General features: G+C 38.3%; 1 protein-coding gene and 2 long non-coding RNA genes across 4 annotated transcripts; 1 reads left to right on the top strand and 2 right to left on the bottom strand.

Annotated features, from left to right (window-relative positions):
- Positions 1 to 1,791: 1,791 nt before the first annotated feature.
- On the top strand, positions 1,792 to 12,957 carry LOC129754974 (ubiquitin-conjugating enzyme E2 G1). Of its 2 annotated transcripts, XM_055751248.1 has the most exons (4): positions 1,792 to 2,421; positions 10,445 to 10,547; positions 10,618 to 10,967; positions 11,544 to 12,957. In XM_055751248.1, coding segments are annotated over exons 1-4 (501 nt in total). In that variant the 5' UTR covers positions 1,792 to 2,375; the 3' UTR covers positions 11,546 to 12,957. The 2 variants fall into 2 exon arrangements, with proteins under 2 accessions (XP_055607223.1, XP_055607222.1); XM_055751247.1 differs by having other exon boundaries at positions 10,618 to 12,957.
- Positions 12,958 to 14,610: 1,653 nt separating this feature from the next.
- On the bottom strand, positions 14,611 to 15,339 carry LOC129750519 (uncharacterized). Its single transcript, XR_008738393.1, has 3 exons — positions 15,200 to 15,339; positions 15,000 to 15,133; positions 14,611 to 14,924 (listed from the first exon to the last, which is right to left on the bottom strand). It is a non-coding gene; the product is annotated as an uncharacterized LOC129750519 (long non-coding RNA).
- A 1,906-nt stretch (positions 15,340 to 17,245) lies between these two features.
- Positions 17,246 to 17,882, bottom strand: LOC129753364 (uncharacterized). Its single transcript, XR_008738928.1, has 3 exons — positions 17,792 to 17,882; positions 17,447 to 17,735; positions 17,246 to 17,352 (listed from the first exon to the last, which is right to left on the bottom strand). It is a non-coding gene; the product is annotated as an uncharacterized LOC129753364 (long non-coding RNA).
- Positions 17,883 to 21,314: the final 3,432 nt, after the last annotated feature.

Below are 21,314 nucleotides of genomic sequence, written 5' to 3'. Positions count from 1 at the left end.
TTTTTCGCAAAAGTTTACTTAAGTGATTGCACTGCCATCTGGTATCGACATTGCCTCTTACCATTGAAAATCTAAAAAATTATCAAAGTTGCCATTGAAAATATTGATTAGTCAAAAAAACAAACAAACACTAATTTGATGAAAAAAGTGAAAATCAGTCTCAGGGTGTTCGTCAAGCTGGGGGAGTTTTCAGAAGTGGTAGTTCGTCCCGAAGTTTTTTTTTTATATTTTCAGCATGGTTTATTCAGGATGAGTAGGATCACTTAACTTCAGGTGGGATAGCTTTTGACTGCTGGTATGCTTGACAACGCCCGGTGAGGACGAAAGAAGCGTGGTACAACACACTCACAATTTAATGGTCGATTCTGTCTCTGCTTCGATGGGATTTATGTTGAGCGCGCACTTTGGGCATCGGTGATGGTTGGCCCAAACGGTCAAGTCAGTGTACCTAACTCAACAAACATTAGGTAATTCAACCTGAGTGCAGAACGCATCAGAACGTCGTTTTTTGAGAAGTTTTTGGAGTTTTACTCCTGGAAAATCAGCGCAATCTCCTCGGAATCTATAAATTTCGACGACTCACATTAACGGAAACCGTAGTTGAGTTGCTTATTGCATTCAAGTTTGCAAATAACTAACAAAAAACCAGTGAGCAAAAAGACACAGCGAACCAAATTGTAGAACAAAATTCAAATAATCAAAACTCTTACGAGAGAAGCCTGAGATTACGACATGCAGCTGTGCTGGAAATTAAGTGATATTTTGTTTATTAAATTGTATCTAAAACAAAGTTTTCGTGTTTCTTTTTTTTGTTCAAAGGCTAATCTGAAATTAAATGGGGCAAAGGAATATATCGAGCTTCTCAAACGGAAACGAGAATGGAGTGAAACGCAGCCGTAAGCCAGCGCTTTCAGAGTTTTATGAATAAAAACTCCGATTTAAAACATGAATGCGCAATAACTGTAGGTACACGAATTGATTGCTCGCTTAACATCGGTAGATTCTATCCGTTCATTTTAGTCCGAATTTGTAAAACAAAATGACACATAGGATCTTGAAGAATGATTTTGTATTTGTTTCTGTGTTTTGTTTTTCTTTTTAACACTCCTTGATATCAAAATTCTATAAACTTGAATGATTTGAACTTGAAAACTCTTTGGATTGGGACGGTTACGGAGAAAGCGATCGAAGCATTTGCTGGAAGCATTTTTCTTCAATGGTTGAATTAAGCGAGCTGTAATAAAATATGATTTAGAATTAATTTTCAAACCTACTCATCAAACAGAAAAATTATCTATTTAGGCTTCAATTGTTTCAGTACATTTGCCCGGGACTCTCTGCGTCGTTTGTTTTCGGCAGGATGTTTGCCATCGTTTAAACTAATATTTTTTTCACTTTTCGATCTTTCGCATTCAATTTCTCTTCGAGTTGTTCCGTCCCACCCAAAAAAAAACAAAAACAATGAATCTATGGCAACTAGCATTTCAGCTTTGAAAATTTTACCCAATTAAAACCGCTAGCTTCGATGACGACACATATTTTTTTGTGATCGACGCGCCTCTGGTGTCGACATTGCCCATAAATCTTGCGAAAAACTGAAAAAGAGTGTCTTGTCTGTATTAGTCTGTGGTACCATATTCGAAAACTTTTAATTTGAATTTGAATGTGAATTTATTACAGTGTCGGAAAAACTGAACGAAACCCTCGGGCGGCCGATGCGGCAGAAATCTGACAGCTGGGCGGTGAAAACCGGAAACCGGGTGCCGCATCAGGGCAGCCAACCTTACGTTTGACAGTTCAGTCGACCAGTCATTTTCGTTTGATCGGTTGAGGTTTCTGTTCTCCTCCGTCGTCGTCGGGCCTTTGAGCATCTTTTAGCCTTCGAATGCTCAGTCAGTAGGAAAATTTTACAAGAATTTCATCAAGTGTCCGGGAAAGTTTGCGATAATTAGCCGTGAAGTGAGTAAATCGCGTTCGCGAATCGTCCGTGGGTGTTGTGCGTATAGGCAAAAAGGATAGGAAAACATTCGTGAAAAGCTGCTTTTTCTGAGATAGCAGTGGAATCGATCGTGAAGCCCACAAATACCACTAATTTTGAGAAAGGGAGGAAAAAAGATTCAAGGCATAACATCATCGTAGCAAGCGGCTGTGAACGACCGAAGAAGGAGACGGAGAGAAAAAACGGAAAAAAGAAGGTCCAAGTTGTGTGGCTGTTGTGACTGAAGAAAAAGAAAACCCTAGCCGAGAACTTTTTTTTTGTGTCGACGGAGCGGAGCAGAGCAGACGGATTGCTGCTTTCCTAGGTTGGATTCATCCGGTTTTTCTGTTTTTCCCAAAGGACAAGGCTCGGTCCAGAACACCAAACGGCTACTTAAATGTCAGAACCCCAGTCTTCGTTGCTGCTGAAGAAACAGTTGGCAGGTAAGGACTCGTCGCATATTTTTTTTACCCTTGGGCCCGGGATCAATGTTCGATACTCTGCTTCGAGACAATGACGATGATTGTTGATGATGATGATGGTACTGATGATGAAGATGGGAGGAAGTTAAAATGGATCAAGAAAGTTTGAGAATGTTCTAAAATGGCTATATGGAAGATTCAATTTTCTATACGGTTCCTCTTGTTAAAATTTGGAATCATCATAATCGATAAGTCTCATACTTTCAATGTTATACTATTAAAGATGATTCACAGGTACATTTTTTGTCCTTTCGGAAAAAACCGTCCATTACCGCATACAGAAAGAAAACAGGAACGGAGAAAAGAGCACAAAAAATTGAAGTAATAAAAAGAATCGAGATGAAAGCATCATCATCCAATGCGAAAGAAGAAAACCTTGGCCTAAGGATGAAACGAAATTAGTCTATATAGCCCAGATCGGGAGAAGAAAATCAATAATATTCAAGTCATGCTTCGGAGAAAACTGCACAGCATGAAAAAAAGACTGCCTGCGGCAATTGTTCCCGGTGACCTGTCTGGGGATGATTTTCAACGAAAAACAATCATCGCATTCGCTAGAAATTCAAGCCAAGGGATCCTTGCCTAGAGGCTATACCTGATCCTGCTGGTACGATACAGGTCGCTGAGCCGGCATTTTGATGACTGTGCGCTAGCAAGGAAGAAGGTAGCGATTAAAACTCTATGGTGTGACCTTCACTTGTTGGTTTCGTTCGTTTCGTTTCGTTTCGTTAATGGGAAGTGTTTTCTCCTCTGTTCATTGACGATGTTGATGATGATGCTAACGATTCGTATGGTGACCTAAAAGCTACGTAACTAACAACTAGCAAGGATGAATATCCGCAATAGGGTTGTCGAAAAAAGTGAAAAAAGTTTCTAGTTTATAAAGGAAAAGTTTTTTGTTTTTTAAAATCGTCTCAATTGTCAATGAAAACAGATGGTACTGACGAGTACCTACCCAGCAAATTTATTCCCATAACTTGATTAGAGCAATCATTGTAATTTACGGTATATTGAAGGTGTTAATTAAAGTTTTATTTTTTGGGTTGTCTACTTTAGACTGGCTCGAACCAAGTTTGGTCCATCTGGCCAATTATTAAAGTTTCTCTATTATCGTGCATAAAAAAAAATGTTTGAAAACAGTCGCAGTCCATATAAAGGGTGTCCACGATGAAATTGCCGTACACAAAATTGATTCGCAAAATTCGAGTTATCATCCGATTGTTAATCAAATTTTCAGAGACTGTAAAATAACTGTTAAACTTCATTGTACCATTTTACTCGTATTTTATTTACAGTCCATACGCAAATGCCCGCACCTTGGTCTTAACCCTGGCTATAAGATTCTGCAAAACCTGTGAATCAACCGTTTTTCGCATGTAAACTATAGAGTGCCCCAAATTTGTATGGGAAATTCAAAACCTGTAAAATGTTACGCGCTGCAGGCTAAAATTGATCCTAGGCCTAGTGCAAGATCTCATGCCAAATTTGGGCCAGATCGGTTCACGGAAAGGGGTCGCTCAACGAGCCTGAAGTTTGTATGGGATTTTGAGACATTTTGTTCGGGAGAAACATAAAAAAAACCAGTTTTTCATGAATAACTTTGGTGTTCTTCGGCCGATTTCTTTTGAAAACGGGTTTTCTTGAAGCCCAAATTATGACAAATATTACATCTGAAGACTGCAATTTAATTCGAATCAAGATAAAAAAGTTATTAGGCTTCAAAAATGGGCTAACTTTTTTAAGGGTGGTATTCATCATTGTTAATTGCCGCACATTGCCGCAGACCAAAGCCTAGAGGATAGCGTGCAAGTCTTCTAAGCCAGAGGTCATGAGATCGAATCTCGCTCACGGCATACAGTGTCAGTCAATAGAGAGGGACCACAGCTCATTCCAAAACAGAAAGTGACAAAACGTTGAGAAAAAAATTTCTGTTTAAGTGCATCAAACCATTTACAAATTGTAAATTCCATTCTTCAAAGAAATTAAAATCATCCGTAGTTAAAACAATTGTCCTTTATTTAAAAATGCGTTTTAGGCATACTTACTGACTAAAATAACGCGACATAAAATAGGACCGCTTTAGAATACATGGTAAAAAAAAAATTAAAGAAAAAGGAAATTCGTACCGTGATCGATTTGCAGGGTTCAGTACTTGGTGGTAAAACCCATATTACGCATCACTTCTCGCACCCGGTTCGGCATCGACTCCACCAGCTTTTGGCACGTTCTCACCGGGATAGCGTACCACACCGCCTGGATTCTCTACCACAGCTGCTGCTTGTTTTTTGATTTTTCGGTGTACACCTCACGTTTAACTATTTCCCATAAGTTCTCTATGGGATTAAGATCAGGGGACTGTGCTGGCCACTCCGTAACGTCTACCTTATTATCCTGGAACCACTTTTTAACCGTTTTAGCGGTATGTTTGGGGTCGTTGTCCTGCTGGAACTGCCACTTTAGGGGCATCTTCCACTCGGCGTGTGGCAGCATTACTTCCCGAAGTATCTGGGCGTAGAGATGCTGGTCCATAATCCAGTCGATTCAGTGCAAGGGATCCACCCCGTACCAAGAAAAGCACCCCCACACCATGATGCTACCTCCTCCATGTTTGAATGTTTTAATTGTATACTTGGGCATATACGTCGGCATATAGCCGAGTGGGCGATGGACTCAACTCTTTCCGTCCGAGCCGATGAGGTTCACTTTGGTCTCATCCGACCACAGCACATTTCTCCATAGTTTCTCCTTTTCCGGACCGACCCAATCGAAGTGGTCCTTCGCATACTTCAGCCGCGCCTTCAAGTGCTTCGGCGTCAGCATCGGCACATTCCGGAGACTTTTTCCTCCTAGTGTCCCTGCTCCGCCAACCGTCCGGGAACTCACAGATAAGTTCAGCTCGTCTCTGATCTGCTTGGACACTTTGAAAGGGTCCTTTTGCAAGGCCCGCTCGATTGCCGAATCGTCCTTCGGCGTCGTTTTGCGGGGGCGGCCGGTCTGTTCCCGTTTGCCGGTGCTGTGAAGCGCGTTGAAAACGAAAGTTTTCGACCTTCCTAAGTAGTCGGCAATCTCGCGTTGGCTTTTGCCAGCCTTGTACAGATTCCGGATGATCGCTCGCTGGACCTCCGTGCAGTGCTGTGCCCGACCCATCGCTTTTTCGCTGAAAACAGAGTAGGAGGAAGGAAATCTTTATTTTTTGTTTGTTTTCATGATTTACATGATTAATTTTATGGGAAATACTTACCAGGGCACGAAAATGGACAAACAACACCGAAAACGACACCTTTTCTTCAATTCTAGAGCGCTGAAAATGCCGGAACAACCGAACCGATGAGCTGGTCTTATTTTATGACGCGACTTTTTTCACTCACTGGCAGCTTTCTGGTCGGGTAGAACAAACGGGTTGCTTTGATTGCAACAAACGTGCAGTATACAAAGTTGGCATACTACAATAAGTGCTTGTCGCTAGGTGTCGCATATTATTATATTTGAATTGGCAGTTTAAAGGTGATTTGAATATTTTGCATTAGAGCGGTCCTATTCTATTGTCCGACACTGTAGATAGTACTCTTTCTGTGTGCTGGTGGTTTAAGCATTTGTGAAATACTAGCCATCATATCCTTAAAAAATGTACGCTTAAGAGTTAAGTAAATTAGATCTTTTCAAAGAAACATATGAAGTTTCACTGAAATCCTATATGTGTGTGTTTGTTTAAAAAAAATGAGTCGGGGCGTTCGACCATTCTGTCGCAGCATAAACCGTGATGAATACCACCCTTAAAAAAGTTCGGCATGAAATTGACCTTATTGTCCGCACACCACTTCAGCACATCCTTGGAGTAGTGGCATGAGGCCGAATCCGGCCAGAAGACTGTTGGGACGTTGTGGGCCTTCAGGAGAGGAAGCAACAGCTTCTGGAGGCACTCTTTCATGTACACCTGTCCGTTCATTTGCTTGGGTCACTCCGCTTCCCGCACGTGCAAATGGCTTGCAAAACCAGGAAGCGGACACGCTCCCAAACGCTGAACTCATCCTTGGCCGTGAAAAACAGGTTGCCGAGGATCTGTTTGAAGTCTTTCGTCAGCATGTTGAGGTACAACTTCCTGACACGGGTTTTGGCGGACTTGTTCTGCTTCTCGTCGCGATTAGGGGCCTTTGTACCTAGAACGTTCGAAACCCAGCCTTAGTTTTGGCCTTCTGGACAGCTTCTTAGCCACATCCCGAACGAAGGCCTACGGGTTCCGGTTGAAAGCCCAAACTACGCGGTTGTGATTGTTGGTGTTGTACGGAATACTTTTTCCTTCACTTGGGCTTTGATCGGTGCTGAATCGTTCCTCGAACCGCTTAATCACTCGTGACACCATGAATTCGCGATTCCCAACGTTTAAGCGATAGAACGATGCGAAAGATCCTTGTTTTCGTGATGAATGCACAAGATTTTATCACGCACGAGCTGTTCTTTCGACTCCATTCCCGCGAGTTTTGCTCACAGGACTTTAAAACATGCAGGATGTAAACAATGAAATATGAACTACAAATATGTACCCAAATTTTCATTAAAATCTACCCAACGGTTAAAAAGTTAGAGCAATTTCATAGTGTGGCAATTTCATCGTGGACGCCCTTTATGGAAACAAAGATGTTGTCGGCAAAAGGCCGCACAAGTTCAGCAGCCGAAGAATAATTAAAAAAATAACAAGAACATCAGGGGTCCTAGGTTGCTTCCCTGTGGTACTCCCTGTGTCCTCTCTGTAGAACACTGTGTACTTCCTGCGACTTTTTTGCCAAAATATTCTCGAGCTTCTTCGATACAGCTTGTGCTACCAGGAATGTTTTATCATTGGGGGTTTCTTCAAACAGTATTACAGTCGAGGAAGCTCTCAAGCAGTCACTAAGCTCAGAAACTTCTTTCCCATGAAAGTTTTGCTAATAAATCACAAACTGATGCCATCTATGCCGAGCTGTCTGTTGCATTCGACAAGGTGAATCATAGAATTGCCATTGGAAAGCTCGGACGTCTAGGATTATGTATCTCTTTGCTGGTCAGTATTTTAGCAGTTCGTACAAGTGACAGTTTCCAGCCAGCTCTCAGCTTCCTCCGGCGTTCCCCAAGGAAGCCATCTAGGGCCAATAGTATTCCTGATCTATTCGAACGACGTGCTGCTGTTTTTCAATGGGCCCAAATAAGCGTTTGCCGACGACTTGAAATTGTTTTACTCTCTCACTGGCCCCGAAGAAGTGAATTTCCTGCACCTGAACCTCTCTGCCTCCTGGTCTTATGCCCAACGCCTACCTTTGAACCGTAGTAAATGCGCAGTAATATTATTTTCCTGTTAATGGCGATTTTTTCCAGCCGTTTATTTCCTTGTGAACGAGGCAATTTCCCGGATTGAATACGTAAAAGATCTTGATGTGTTTCTTTACGAGAAGCTGGATTTTAATATTCATCCGTGGGCGTGATTGAGTGCTCATTTATATCACTTTGATATAAATGGGTATACCTTGACGTATAGCAACATTAAATATAGAATAGTGAGAGTATCACAGTTCAGTGTTGCTATAGGCATCAACGGATCACTTCCGACCATAAGTGAAACGGAACCCCTAGATGTCGGTCCCACGGCTTTTAACTAAAGCTCAATCACATGGTCAATCTGGTCCGATCAGAAATGATTGTTTGACCTTTTATTGTCATTTTAATGTTCTTTTCTATTTTTCTTAATGTTCTTTTCTATTTTTCAGATCATTCGGAGGTGGAGTTTTTTTTTCTCTCTTCAGATATATTCAAATAGTTGGAAAGTTAGAAAGGAGTAGGTTAACATATTCAAATATCATATTCCTCCCCAATGCTCCAGTGGATGTGTATTTGCGGTTTATGAATTACGATGGCTTATTCTTAAATCTAGCTTTTTTCAATCACTGGGGGCTAATTGGATGGAAATGATATTTTGTGGTTTAAGGTTTGTGAAACGGATCTTTCACCTGAGTTGTTTTGATAGTATTATAGTTTAAAGCAAACAGTCTTGGCAATTTTAAATCTCATTCAAAAGTAGGCATTCAACTATGTGAGGCAGGTAGTGTAGGGCAATGCTCAAACGGTAAGATAGGCTCTTATATCCATATTTTGATGAATTCGCATGATTGTGATGATGTTGTGATAGGAATAAGGTAGCTTACTTCAACTATTAATTTGAGCTAGAATTTTTATTAGTTTGAAATAGGCTTGCTTCAAAAAGCAAACAGGCTCTCACATCCATATTTTGGTAAAATAGTATGGTTCTATGATATGACAGGAACAATGTAGCTTACTTCTACTATTAATTTGATCTCGGTTTATTATGAGTTTAAGCTAGGCTTCTTCTTAGATATTGATAGATGATATGAACTAAAACTCTTTTTTTTCTCTTTTCTTTTTTTTCTGTTTTCTTTTCATGTATCGTGGCATGTACTACCGAGAAATCATTTGGTCCAATGATGACCTTGAGCGAACCTTCAAGCCATCCCCTAACATCATGGGACCCAGACGTTGGCTTTCGCATGACATGGTTGCCAGCCCAAGGATCTAACCATAAATCAACTGCTGAAGATGGTGTCCTGTAACTTGGTGAGATCCTTCCTTTTTATTTTTAATATTTTCAATGCGCTTATAAACCGTAGTATGTAGATGCTTGGGGAGTATGTAGAGGCCAGTCTCGAACCCACCCTTGTCCTTCCTCCAACTGGTATCGGGAGGGGTTGGTTTATTATCTTGAACTGCATTTTATCCATATTCCATGGATATAATGAAGTGCTTGATGGTTTAACCAACGTCTCAAGATCGCTTACTATTCTACGCTGCCTTCTCTAAACTTTAAATTTTCTTCTCCAAACTATTCTAATTTTCATTTCCAGCGTCAGCTCCCCGAGCTATTTAAACGCCATAAAAAAAAAAAAAAAAAAAAAAAAAAGAAGCTGGATTTTAATATTCACGTCAACTACATTGTTGACAAAGCTTCCAGAACCCTAGCTATTCTTTTCCGTATGACAAAAGATTTTAAGGACATCTACTGTCGGAAGAGTGTACTGAGGCTAGCTTAATCGATCTTTGACTAAGCTTCTACTGCTTGGTGCCCTTATTATCTAAACGGTTCTGAACGCTCCTGGGTCATCCAACGACTTTCCAAACAACGACTCGTACATCTGATCTGCTTTCATCAAGATTCTACTCTTCCGTACTATAAGGAGTCCTTCTACACAGCGTACGAACTCGAGGTTTGAGGAGTCGGTAGCAAATGGTTGCTCTTAGACTGAACAATGAACGGACTAAAACAGCATTAATTGACTTCATAACGACTTTTAGCGGTCTCTCTGAGCATTCGTATTTTGACATTTCGGGGATGTAACCCTAAAAAGAATTTCTAGTGATCTAAGTTCAGTAGAGATTAATTGTTTTGCATTACCTTTCATATGGATCTATTATGTGATCTGTTAATTTGCTAATACTAATAGGGTAAGAGGTGAAAAAAGTAAGAGTTTCTACTGTTTGAAAAGTATTGTCAGGCAGGATCAGGAGATTTACTGGTCAAGGCGAGATTACCTGTTTTTTCAAGGATCAATCCATCTGGATGAGTTATGTATCCCATTGAAATTAATGACTTTCAACAGGACCTCTGAAACGTAAGCTGTCCTGTATGTTTTAAAGATTGTCAAGGTCCTCAACCACTTAGTAGAGTAAGCTTAAAACGGTTTCTACAGTTTGGCTACGCTAGTAAGGATGCTCGTTCATCCCGTCCAAAGTTGCCAGGACAAACGTGAAGAATGTTAGACTGAAGGTTTCTAAGCCGAATGCCACTTTAGGCCGGATGATGTTCAATGAAATAAAAAGCATTGCATAAATTTTCAGTATCCATTGTCTAATGTAAATAGAACATTATACCGTCGGATTAGAAACTGGCCAACTAATTGCACAACGATATATCAAATCTAAAATCCTTTTTTTTCTATTCCAGAGCTCAGCAAAAATCCAGTTGAAGGATTTTCAGCAGGTTTAATAGACGACAATGACATATTCAGATGGGAAGTACTTATCATCGGTCCTCCAGATACTTTGTAGTAAGTTGCCACAAAATTTTAGCAAAATGTAGCATATGTTGTTTACAATCAATTCTCCATTCATTTTTAGCGAGGGCGGTTTCTTCAAGGCACACCTGCACTTCCCGAAGGAGTACCCGCTGAGGCCACCGCGCATGAAGTTCGTGACAGAAATCTGGCACCCGAATATCGACCGCAACGGCGATGTGTGCATCAGCATCTTGCACGAGCCAGGCGATGACAAGTGGGGCTACGAGAAGGCTTCCGAGCGCTGGCTGCCGGTGCACACCGTCGAAACGATTCTGATATCGGTGATCTCGATGCTGGCCGACCCCAACGACGAATCGCCGGCGAACGTCGATGCGGCCAAGGAGTGGCGAGAGGCGTATCCGGAGTTCAAACGGAAGGTGGCCCGGTGTGTTCGGAAGAGTCAAGAAGAATGTTAGTAGGATTTTTTTTAAATGTCTTATATTTATTAATTAATTAATTACCTTTATATCTAAAATGAGAAAGGAGAATATGATTGATGATAATCGATGACGATGAAACTGGTGATGTTGATTGGTTTTCCCTTTAGAAGAGAAACTGAAAACAAAATATACAAAAAAAAAAAAAAAAATAAAACAAGTATAAAGGACACCGAGCAACAGCAACAAAAGGAAAAATTTGCTTTTCTATTGCTTTTTTACAGGCCCCAAGGCCCTAAGGAAAGTAATTTGACGTTGACCAAGCTCTTTTATAGATTTTGCTACATATTTTAAGAATAATTTTGCATGCAATTGATTTTTATACATCTCGGTTTCGGACAGAAAGTTGTTCTTAAAACATGTATTTCTGACAAATTTTTTGTATCTTGATACGCAAGTATATTGTTCGTTCATAATAAATCAACTACTGTATCAAATTTATTGCATTGGTGATTTAAATTGGCTTGAGAAGCACATTTTTGACATTTTTTAAAGCAAAAAAAACATTCTTTTGAATAGAACTTTTCTTTTATCTATTTTTTCTGCATAGAACTGAAAGCGAAACAGCTCTGCGATGGTTAAATGGCATATTTTTGGGCGGAACATTTGAAATCCTGTTCCGTAATATACGGAACCGTGATCCGACTGCAAGCAAAAAAAGGCAATTTAGCAGTTTTGAAAAGTTGAAAAATAACACTCAGGAAAACAATCACAAACACACTTACGCATTCAAGTCCGGTTGAGAAATCATTGTGCTTAGAAATGATGAAAGAGCCCCCGCAAGAAGAAGCAAACAAAAAATCGAATGATTAGAAGAACGCATTCTGCCAAAAGGAAATAATTAAATTAAAGAACGTATTAAGCAACAGAAACAACATTGCATAAACGTAGTGAATATCCATTCTTGACTGCTCATTTGAATATCAGCTGAACTGAGGGAGACGTGCTGTTATGAGATTGATAATAATTATAAGTTAAACTAATTTCTTTCTTCTTTTCGACTGATTCTTCAGTGCTTCGTTCATTGGATGATCTTTATAGGAATGCGTATATCCCTAAAACTTTTGTGTGATATTTCTGTTTCCTACAAATGCAATGAATGAAAAGGATAAAGGTAACTAGATAAACTCACAACAAAAGAAGAAAAAGAATGTGCATGCATAAGCCACAATGGGCTCAATAAAAATGGATAATCCGAGAGACAAAACAAAACAAGACAACTGAAGACTCACATGTAAATAGTGCAGTTCCCACAGACAAACAGAGAATAATTAACAGACAAAAAACGGAATCACGTGTAACCAAACCAAACCAAGTTAGTAATTTCTACTGTCGCTTTCTTCCTCTTCCCCTTGAAAAAAAATGGGCGCAAAAGTTGGAATAACTGAAGCCTATCACTAGTAATCAGTGGTTAGGTGAAAACACAAAATTTGAAACATAAAAACCCTAGAAACGCGCGAAAGATTACTATATAACACGCATCAGCAGAATAAATAAAACAAATGGCTAAACTTACTCTTCTCCCCTAAATCCTATCGAGAGAGAAAAAAATCACCAGCGACAAACAAAAAAAACGTTAAAACATCCCCTTTAAAAAGTTTTTTGAGTTAAGTTCGCTAGAATAAAACAAGACGATCAACAAGAAAACATTTTTGTTTCAATCCCGTCCTTTCCACCCTCATGCAGCAACAATCCCCAAAAACTAGGACTTGGTTGAAAAGTTGTTTCCTATAGAATTATTATACCTATCTAAAAAACATTCAGTTGTTTTAACCAATAGGACCCCAACAAGAGCCAAAACTGGTGCAGAATACAAACTCAATTTATACACAAACACCCCTACCAGATACACCTATACACACACAACTTATTCCGAGAACAAACAGCCAGGACTACTCTTAGAAGATATGTGTAACGCAGGAGAAATTAACAACGGTAAGTAATAAAGAAATGCCTGAAAGAAATTCGCAAGTTTGCTGGTTGGTACTGAGTTTTTTTTTGGCTCCGAAACATCCCTTTTATTTCTCTTATGTGCGAAAGGAAAACAATTTCAGAATTCTCCTACAAATCTCGGAAGGAACTCGTTTCGAAAGTACAGGAACATTTCAAAATTCCCTGCAAGCCGCAGGACAAAAACCGTTGTGAACCTACGAATTTGGTGAATTTGGTAGTTATTTTAACGAGCTGTTTTTCTGTCCCGAGATCACCTTTTAATTTCCACAAGCTAAAATTACAGGACGATTCCCAAAACAGTACAGGAAAAAACTCAAATTGTCATGTATGTTCGGAACGGTTTTCTCCTGTGGTTTTCATGAACTTTTGAAACTATTCTGTAAGCTCAAGACTGTTTCCTTCAGATTTTTTCATGAATTCTTGCATTCATAATGCAGAAACTTGCGAAATCTAGGTAATATTTCATTGATGAAAGGAACTGCCACTATTAAATAATTTTGTTTTCATTAATTTTTCTGTTTTTATTACAATTCAGAGTTCCAGTTTGATCTGAAAATAAACAAAAACGGTTAAATTTTTATTTAACTCTCATTTAAGAATCATTATATGAGCGTACCTGCACGCTCCTTGTTTTAAACTCCAAATTAAGTAGTTTTGGTTCAAAACAGCACTTCAGTTGCAGCCCTCAACTTTGAGTAAGACTGAGCAAACGCAAAAACTAAGTTCTGACTGGCATACTCAAACCTAAGTTCGAAAGCGAGTTCCATTTTTTGAACTTTCTTTATGCCTTTATTCGTAGCTACCCAAAATGCAGTTCTCGCAGCCGAACTCGCTAAGTGCTTCCAGTTCAACACACGCGAGGAGGGTTCAATTTTTAGTTCATTAGATCGATCTCAGTTTTGCTCCTTCGCCGAAGGAATAATGGGATTAGTTTGAGTTCGCAGTTCGAACTTCCTTTTGAACCATCGCAAGGAGGAAAAAAGGAACTCAACTTTAGTTCATACAATCGAACTATGATTTGACCACGGTCAAACAGCACTTCAGTGGCAGCCCTCAGCTTTGAGTTTGATTGGGCAATAGCGAAACTAAGTTCTGACAAGCATACTCAAAACTAAGTTCAAAAGCGAGTACCATTTTTTGAACCGTTTTTTATGCCCTTGTTCGTAGCTACCTGAAATGCGGCTCGCCAAAAATGGCACGAATGGGATTAGTTTTGAGTTCGCAGTTCGAACTCCATTTTGAACAATCGCGAGGAGGAAAAAGGGTACTTAACTTTAAGTTCATAGAATCGAACTATGTTTTGAACCTCGGTCGTACTTAATTTTGAGTTTAAAAAAAGGAGCGTGTGTACCTTGCAATGCACGCTGGGCCACGTTCAACCATTAATGTTTGAAAAATAACCATAATGGCAGTTTTGTGGATCAAGTCATTTTATGAGTTTTCAGTGAAAACTCATAAAATGAGATTTCATAGAGAACTAGGATAATGGTTATTTTTCAAGCATGGTCGAAAAAGTAAAAATGGGTCGAAATTAATAGGAAATATTTGCTTTTTAAATATGAATCGTCTCAAATTTCATTCAATAATGCTTCTAATAAATTCAGACACCAGCAAGTAGCTATAAAACCGGATAATATAGAGAAAAAGTCTTAAAGAAATCAATCTATGATACAATGCACAGATTTTTTATTTTAAAACATTCATGTATTAAGTTGCTTTCCCCGGTATCTGCACTGTTGATGTTAGTGAAAGAGCTGGTGGAAGATAGTCTAGCCGGTCGAGGAAATGACTGCGTCGATTATCCTCATGTCGGCCTCTGATACCACAGTTGCGGATGGTACGCTGCTGCTTTTCCCATAATGATTCTACAGCACGCTTTCCTATCTGCTGTTATTTTAGTGCTTGTATTTTTTCCTCGGACATTTCGGAACTGACACAAACCTCTTGATGCAACAAATGTAGGAAGTTCCGGATCATCCTGTGAGTTAATATTTTCATAGTTATTAGTTTCGGATGCACTAGACTGAGATTTCCAATAATGGTTCGTACTTACCCAAAGACGTGACGGCATCTGGAGACAAATAAATTTAGGATTCCGTTGAGTCAGCCGATGAATTTCTGTCTGCAGCGGAACTGCTGCTGCTCTTGATCTCAAATAACATAAAGTTGCTCTTCAACCACTCTTTTCTGAAAATGGAATTGAAATTCAACTCTATTAATTTAATATACTGGTATTATCAACCGAATACTTACAATTTGTATTTTCAAGTAATCCAGGGCAGTTTTATTTAACTTACTAGCGAGTCCAACGCGGAACTAAAAACAAAACAATCACTTCAACGATTGCAAACATGGCGACTGTTTTTTCAGTCATTTTTTTGTTGAATTTCAACCATTTTCATCCTTTTCTTCATGAACTCGGAAAATGGTTAAAATTAAAGAATTCATAACGGTTGAAAAACAACAATTTTAGGAGTTCTACTTAAAATACCATAAAATGTATGAAAAACAATCATTTATGGTTAAAAAAATATGAGCGTGTGTCTTTCACGGGTCTTCACGCTAGAAACTATTAAACCATTTATATTTCAAAAATAACCATTTTTGACCTTTTCCCGGGAAATGCCATTTTATGAGTTCTCCATGAGAACTCATAAAATGACTTTTCGGGGAGAAGTAGAAATATGGTTATTTTTCAAACGTAATCGGAAAGAGCGGAGAAGTAAAAAATGGTTATTATTGAACCGTAATTAAACGGCAATAGCAATATTGAACTATATTAAAAAATTATCGACAAAATTAAGCAAAAACACGTTTTTCAAATATTTCATATATATTATTCTCTGTATTTCATCATAGTATTTAATTTAGTGGCTAGCGCTAGGCGAACACCAACAGCAGCCGGAACACCCGATAACTTTTAAAGCAGCAAAAGTGATTTTTCCCCCACGACCTCCACCGAATTTAAATGAGAAAACTATATAGTTATAACCTAACGCCGGTGCCGAATAACTCCGGAAGTGGTGATCCCATATGCCTGGGTGCCATTTTGTAGATCCGTAGCTTCAGCAAATGGCCAACATATCAGTGCCACAACACCAGGGCTGTTCGTTTACGGGGGGTTGAATAATTTATTTAATACCAGCGGGTGATGTTTTTCAAGTAGTCCAGCCGGCTCCAGCTCCTTCCGGATGGTGAAAAAAACGGTCGTTATAGTATCTCGCATTTTGCACCGAAATGATAAAAAAATCTAGAAAAAGAATGCTTGATTCAGTAACAAACCTTTTTTCCTTGGAAGACTATATTTCAAATTATTCAAAGGAAAATAAAAACTTACCGGCAGATTGTGCGAGGACCGCTTGTGCTTTTTCAGCTTTCGTTTGTTGTGGCTGATTACTATGAACCGGTAGCATTGACTTTATGATAATTTTTGTGTTTTTATAAAAATTTCAAGTGGGGTCTTCTAATCCGTGTCCTGAAATATTTTTTGTTAGGTTAGAATTTTTATTTAAAGATAATCAATATAAAACTATTTACCCTTTATCATACCATTAGATTTGATGTTTTCCGGATTACATGGACCAATTATCAGTGGACCAATTTAATTGAGAACTCGATTCAATTACGCGGTATAATGGAATTTTCTTAAACGCGTTCGTCTGCACATCGATTGTATTCAAAATGGCTACGATAAAAACACCAAACTATTCAAACATTTTCTGGTTAACGCGCGAGAACTACAAAAATGGTTAAAATTCATTAAGGAAAAATTCTTAAAAAATAACCATATTGCCAGTTTTTGGGCCAAAGCCATAAAATGGTTATTTTTGAACCAAAAATGGTTAAATAAAAATGAGCGTGTTGGATACTGTAGATTCAAATTAAAAAACCTAGAGCCATTGCATATTTTAAGGCGCGATTTTCTAGTTTTTAACATACACACTACCAAAAAAATCTGTGAAATTACATCATATATGATGTAAAGAAAAAGAAGCATCATATGTGACGGAATATTCAGTGAGAGTTAAATATTACATGTCTGTAAAAAAGAAGACGTGTAAAATTTAACAGACGTGTAATAATCAAACCCGCACTGAATATTCCGTCATATGTAATGTTCCATTTACATTACATCATAAATGATGTAATTTTACAAATTTGTTTAGTTTTGTGATATGAATTAAAAACAAAATATTTATTTTAATAAATTGCTTTATTCTTCATCGCGACATTACTCTTAATTTTTCGCATTACAATTCTATACATATTTTAAAAGAAACTCACCAGAAATTTCTTGTACCAGAGAGTAGATCATAATAATATTTATATGCTGCCGTATGAATCGACCATTCGGATTAGTCTTCAGGATGATATTGCAAGCAGATTGTCATGGCGAACACTAACACCTGAAATTATTAATAAAAAACGTATTAGAGTACTTCTTTTATCATAATAAAGAACAGAATCGATCCGTTTATGAAAACAAACTGAGGTACCTACCAAAATTTCCTCCCACTACTTTAGGAAATGCAAAAATCCAGAGTCCTTCAGCTGGATAATTACTCATTTTGAATATGTACCGCATTGACCGTATCCTGGTAGCCAGCGGCGGCTTTCAAATTTGCCTCAGTGAATGCTTGTCAGAGTCAAAAACTTCCACTTTCTTGTTAGCACTTCCGGAAGAACCGTTGTTTTCACAATTTGTACTTAATGCTACATTCATCTTTGAAGGAAGCTCCTGCTGCCGTTTCAAATGGATCTTCGGAAGATGTCATTCTACCGATTTGAACTGAAAATAAGAAAAGTATTACCCTCCGGTTCTGTAGTCTTCGGTGTATTTCTTACCAGCGCAGGAATGCAAGAGAATCTTTTCTTTCCACGAATCGTTGCTCTCACTTGTTGTTCTCGATTTTCGTCAACACGACCTTGTTTTGCCGCCCGTAGGCAGAACAGATACGATTCTTCTTCTTCTTCTTCTTCTTCGTTTTAATGTTTTGGCCAGAGAATGCTACTCTATAACACCACTGTACTTGACTTGACTATATTCGTGTTGCCAATTATTTTAAATTTTTAGTTTTGTTTTATCCAAGAAAGATAGTACCTCTTTCATACGGTTTTCATCGAAATCTCGAAATAGTTCGAGAAGATTAGAAAATCTATCCCAATCATAGTAGTTTCGGAGATGGTTAAACTTTATACAATTCAGTATAATATGTTCGGTTGTGAATGGCTGTTCGCAGAGATCACAATAAGTTGTTTCACGTACTTTCATTATTCCGAGCCAGTAGGGAGAGTAATCATGCCCACTGAGAATTCTATTCATGGTTCGAATTTGAATGTTTTTTAATTTGCTGTTCCAGTACCAAGGTCTTTGATTAAAGGATGACTGGAATCTGTAAAACTTTGATCCTTTTTGATTTATGTTTACATAATCTTTGTACCATCTATTGATTGAGTTGATCCATTCATTTTTCGCTTTCAGTGTCTTGTCACTGAATCGTGATTTATTAACTAAAATACACGGGCTTGTTAATCCGTCTTTGGCCGCTATGTCTGCTTTCTCGTTTCCTTGTATCAGATACGATTCGAACAATCGAACGCAGCAGTCTGCATGGACCGGATCGCTTGGCAAGTTCCTACCAGAATCTCTACTTCTCACAGACACGGCACTGCTCAGAGGGTTTAATCTCTGGTGCTCCTGGGAAGAAGTTTTTGGGTGCCTATGAGACGGAATAAACGGTTATTATCAAAGATTTTTAATAATCACTTAAAATTTGATACTTACGACATATTTGGTTTCTTAGCGGTGTGATTTTGTCTGTAATTAATACAGATTACTAACCGCTGCGTAGTTTTTTGTCCGATAGAAATTTTTGTTTTAGTGTGTTGAAATTTTGGAAAACAAAACTTTTGTTTTGTTTTGTTTGTACGGTTTGTATATATATGTGCCCAGTGCACTGCAGTGATATTCACATAGATTAAATTCAAGCCCTGACTATAGTTGAAATTGCTGAAAACTAAACAAATAAACTTCTGAACGGAATACCGATGCACGACACAGAAACAGTTTTTGACATAACATTTCTTTTTATTCATTTGCGAAATTTTACATGCGGTTAGATTATTCCACCGCGTGTAATTTTATGTAACTTCGTAATTCCATGTTTTTGAGAATTCAGATTTATGTCCATGACATGTAATTTTAAGAAAAATTTTTATTCAGTGCTGTTAATAATTCATATGTTTGGTGCATACGGAAAAAGTCGTAAAATTACATCACATATGATGTAAATAAAAAGAAGCATCATAAATGACGGAATTTTACATTAGGAAATCGTGTTCTGCGTCATGTAATATTAATGTGATTCAATTTCAGTGCGATTAATGGTTCAATTTATTTTTATTTTGCAAATTTACATTACGAAACCGCATTCTATGTCATGTAATGTTGTGGGTTTTCATTTTCAATGCTTTTAAGGATTCAGATTTTTTTGCTGTGTAGCTCTGGCATTAGACAACTTATCCATGAAATAAATGCAATGTGATTCATAAAATCTATTAACATATTTTATAGATTGACATTTTATATCAAACAAATTCATAAGTCTTTCAAACAAACTTTTTTTTAATAAATTGAAAAAAGACTGTTTTTAATTGAAAATTCTACCTTAAAGAATTTTACTAGAAAATCCATATCGTACCCCGTATTCACATAAAATCTTACAAAAGAAACTTCAAAATGAATTCTAAAGTTAAACAAATTAAAATCTGTATTAGCGGAAGGCTCCATGAAATATTTGGCCTGATCCAACTACGGGCCGTGCAAAAAACCTGAAATTTGTATGGAATTATGTTGATTTTGTTCGGAATGAACACAAAAAACTACACCCAAAATTCAGCCTCTGTGCCAATGGCGTGTAGTCAATTTCATAGCATCATTGGTACAAGAAGATAACGCGACCGGCACTGATTCGATTTGCGCCCACCGGCATTAACCTCCCAGCGTAACCGAATTGCGTATGTCTGAATGAAACAAAATAAAAACGTTTTCGCGTCCCTCCCAATCGCATCACAAGCCGAAGAAGGATGGAAATAAATACCGGCCAACACCAGGCAGCCAGCGAACCGAGCACTGTGCGTGTGAATGTAGCAAAAGCAACAACAAAAACATCCTTCTAATTCAATCAACCGGCAAACACGGCTAAGCTGTGCGTGTGTATGTAGCAAAAGCAACAGCAAAAACATTCCTTCAATTTACCGGCAAACAACACCGGCCAAGCTGCCCGGCTTTAGCAGCTGTGTATATGTAGCGTGTGTATGTAATAGCAGGCAGTAAGCAAAGCACAGTTCTCATTCAATGGGTTTCCCGTTCCTTCACTCCCGTTCCCTTTCCCGTTTCCATCTTAAGACAAAGGAATGCATTGAAAGGAGGCCAAACGCCGGGAAGCCGTTGTACGTTTTTTGTGATTGATCGGTAACAGAAAGCCTATGACAAATATACCTCGTCCTGCATGAAGCTCGAATAGTACACTGGTTAGAATGTCGGACTGGCAAGACGCTACAAATGGTGATGTGAGTTCGATTCTCACTACAGCGCTGTGGTTTTAATTTTTATTTTCTTGTTTCTGGGATGAATTATCCAATAGGAAGGAAATCCCATAAAATGTTTTTCTTGTTTCGCTTGAATGTAGTGGTCATCATTTTGATTGGGAGCCGAGTCCTTATGCCAGTTACGGTTTTTCAAACATACCGTCTTCAGCACAGTGCACATTTCAGAGCATTATCGGCACAGAGATGTGCTAAAAAGGCATTGGATTTTTGCAACCTCTTCTATGGGTGTAGTTTTTCATCAATAATTTTGGTATTTATCAACTGTTTTTCCTTAAATATTTGAGTTTTCTTAAAGCTTCAATTATGAAAATATTTCATATCTCGCATTTCGGTTGGAGTAATGTATGATAAAACAGTTATTAAACTTTAAAAGGGGGTTTTAGGCATTGATTGACGACGACTCATTTTTTTTTAATTGAATCTAATTTCTAAAACTGAATATATTTTTTATCATAGCCCACTAGTATAAATGGGGCTTAGGGATGAAATATTTGTCATAATTAAGGCTTCGTGAAAAACTATAATGAAAGGAAATCGGACAGTAGAGACTTAAGAAAATGGTGTAAAATTGGGTTTTATGTTCCTTCCGAACAAAATTTATCATAATTCCATACAAATTTCAAGGTCATTGCGCAATCTTTTTCCGTGGTCCGATACCCCCAAATTCAGCATGGAACTTTGTGCTAAGCCCTTCATCAATTCAAGCCTGCAACTTTTAAGATTTTCCTAAATTGCCTGACTTGGTCAATCTAGTGTC

This window comes from Uranotaenia lowii, chromosome 3, assembly GCF_029784155.1.
Source record: "Uranotaenia lowii strain MFRU-FL chromosome 3, ASM2978415v1, whole genome shotgun sequence".
NCBI classification, from domain to species: Eukaryota; Metazoa; Arthropoda; class Insecta; order Diptera; family Culicidae; genus Uranotaenia; species Uranotaenia lowii.
This window is presented reverse-complemented; position numbering and strand designations above follow the sequence as displayed.

Excerpts from the sequence above, each read along its gene's own strand:
- LOC129754974 (XM_055751247.1), top strand. The coding sequence starts at position 2,376 with ATGTCAGAACCCCAGTCTTCGTTGCTGCTGAAGAAACAGTTGGCAG. Across the intron at positions 2,422-10,444 it reads GCTGAAGAAACAGTTGGCAG|AGCTCAGCAAAAATCCAGTT; the intron begins GTAAGGACTCGT and ends TTTCTATTCCAG. Across the intron at positions 10,548-10,617 it reads GGTCCTCCAGATACTTTGTA|CGAGGGCGGTTTCTTCAAGG; the intron begins GTAAGTTGCCAC and ends ATTCATTTTTAG.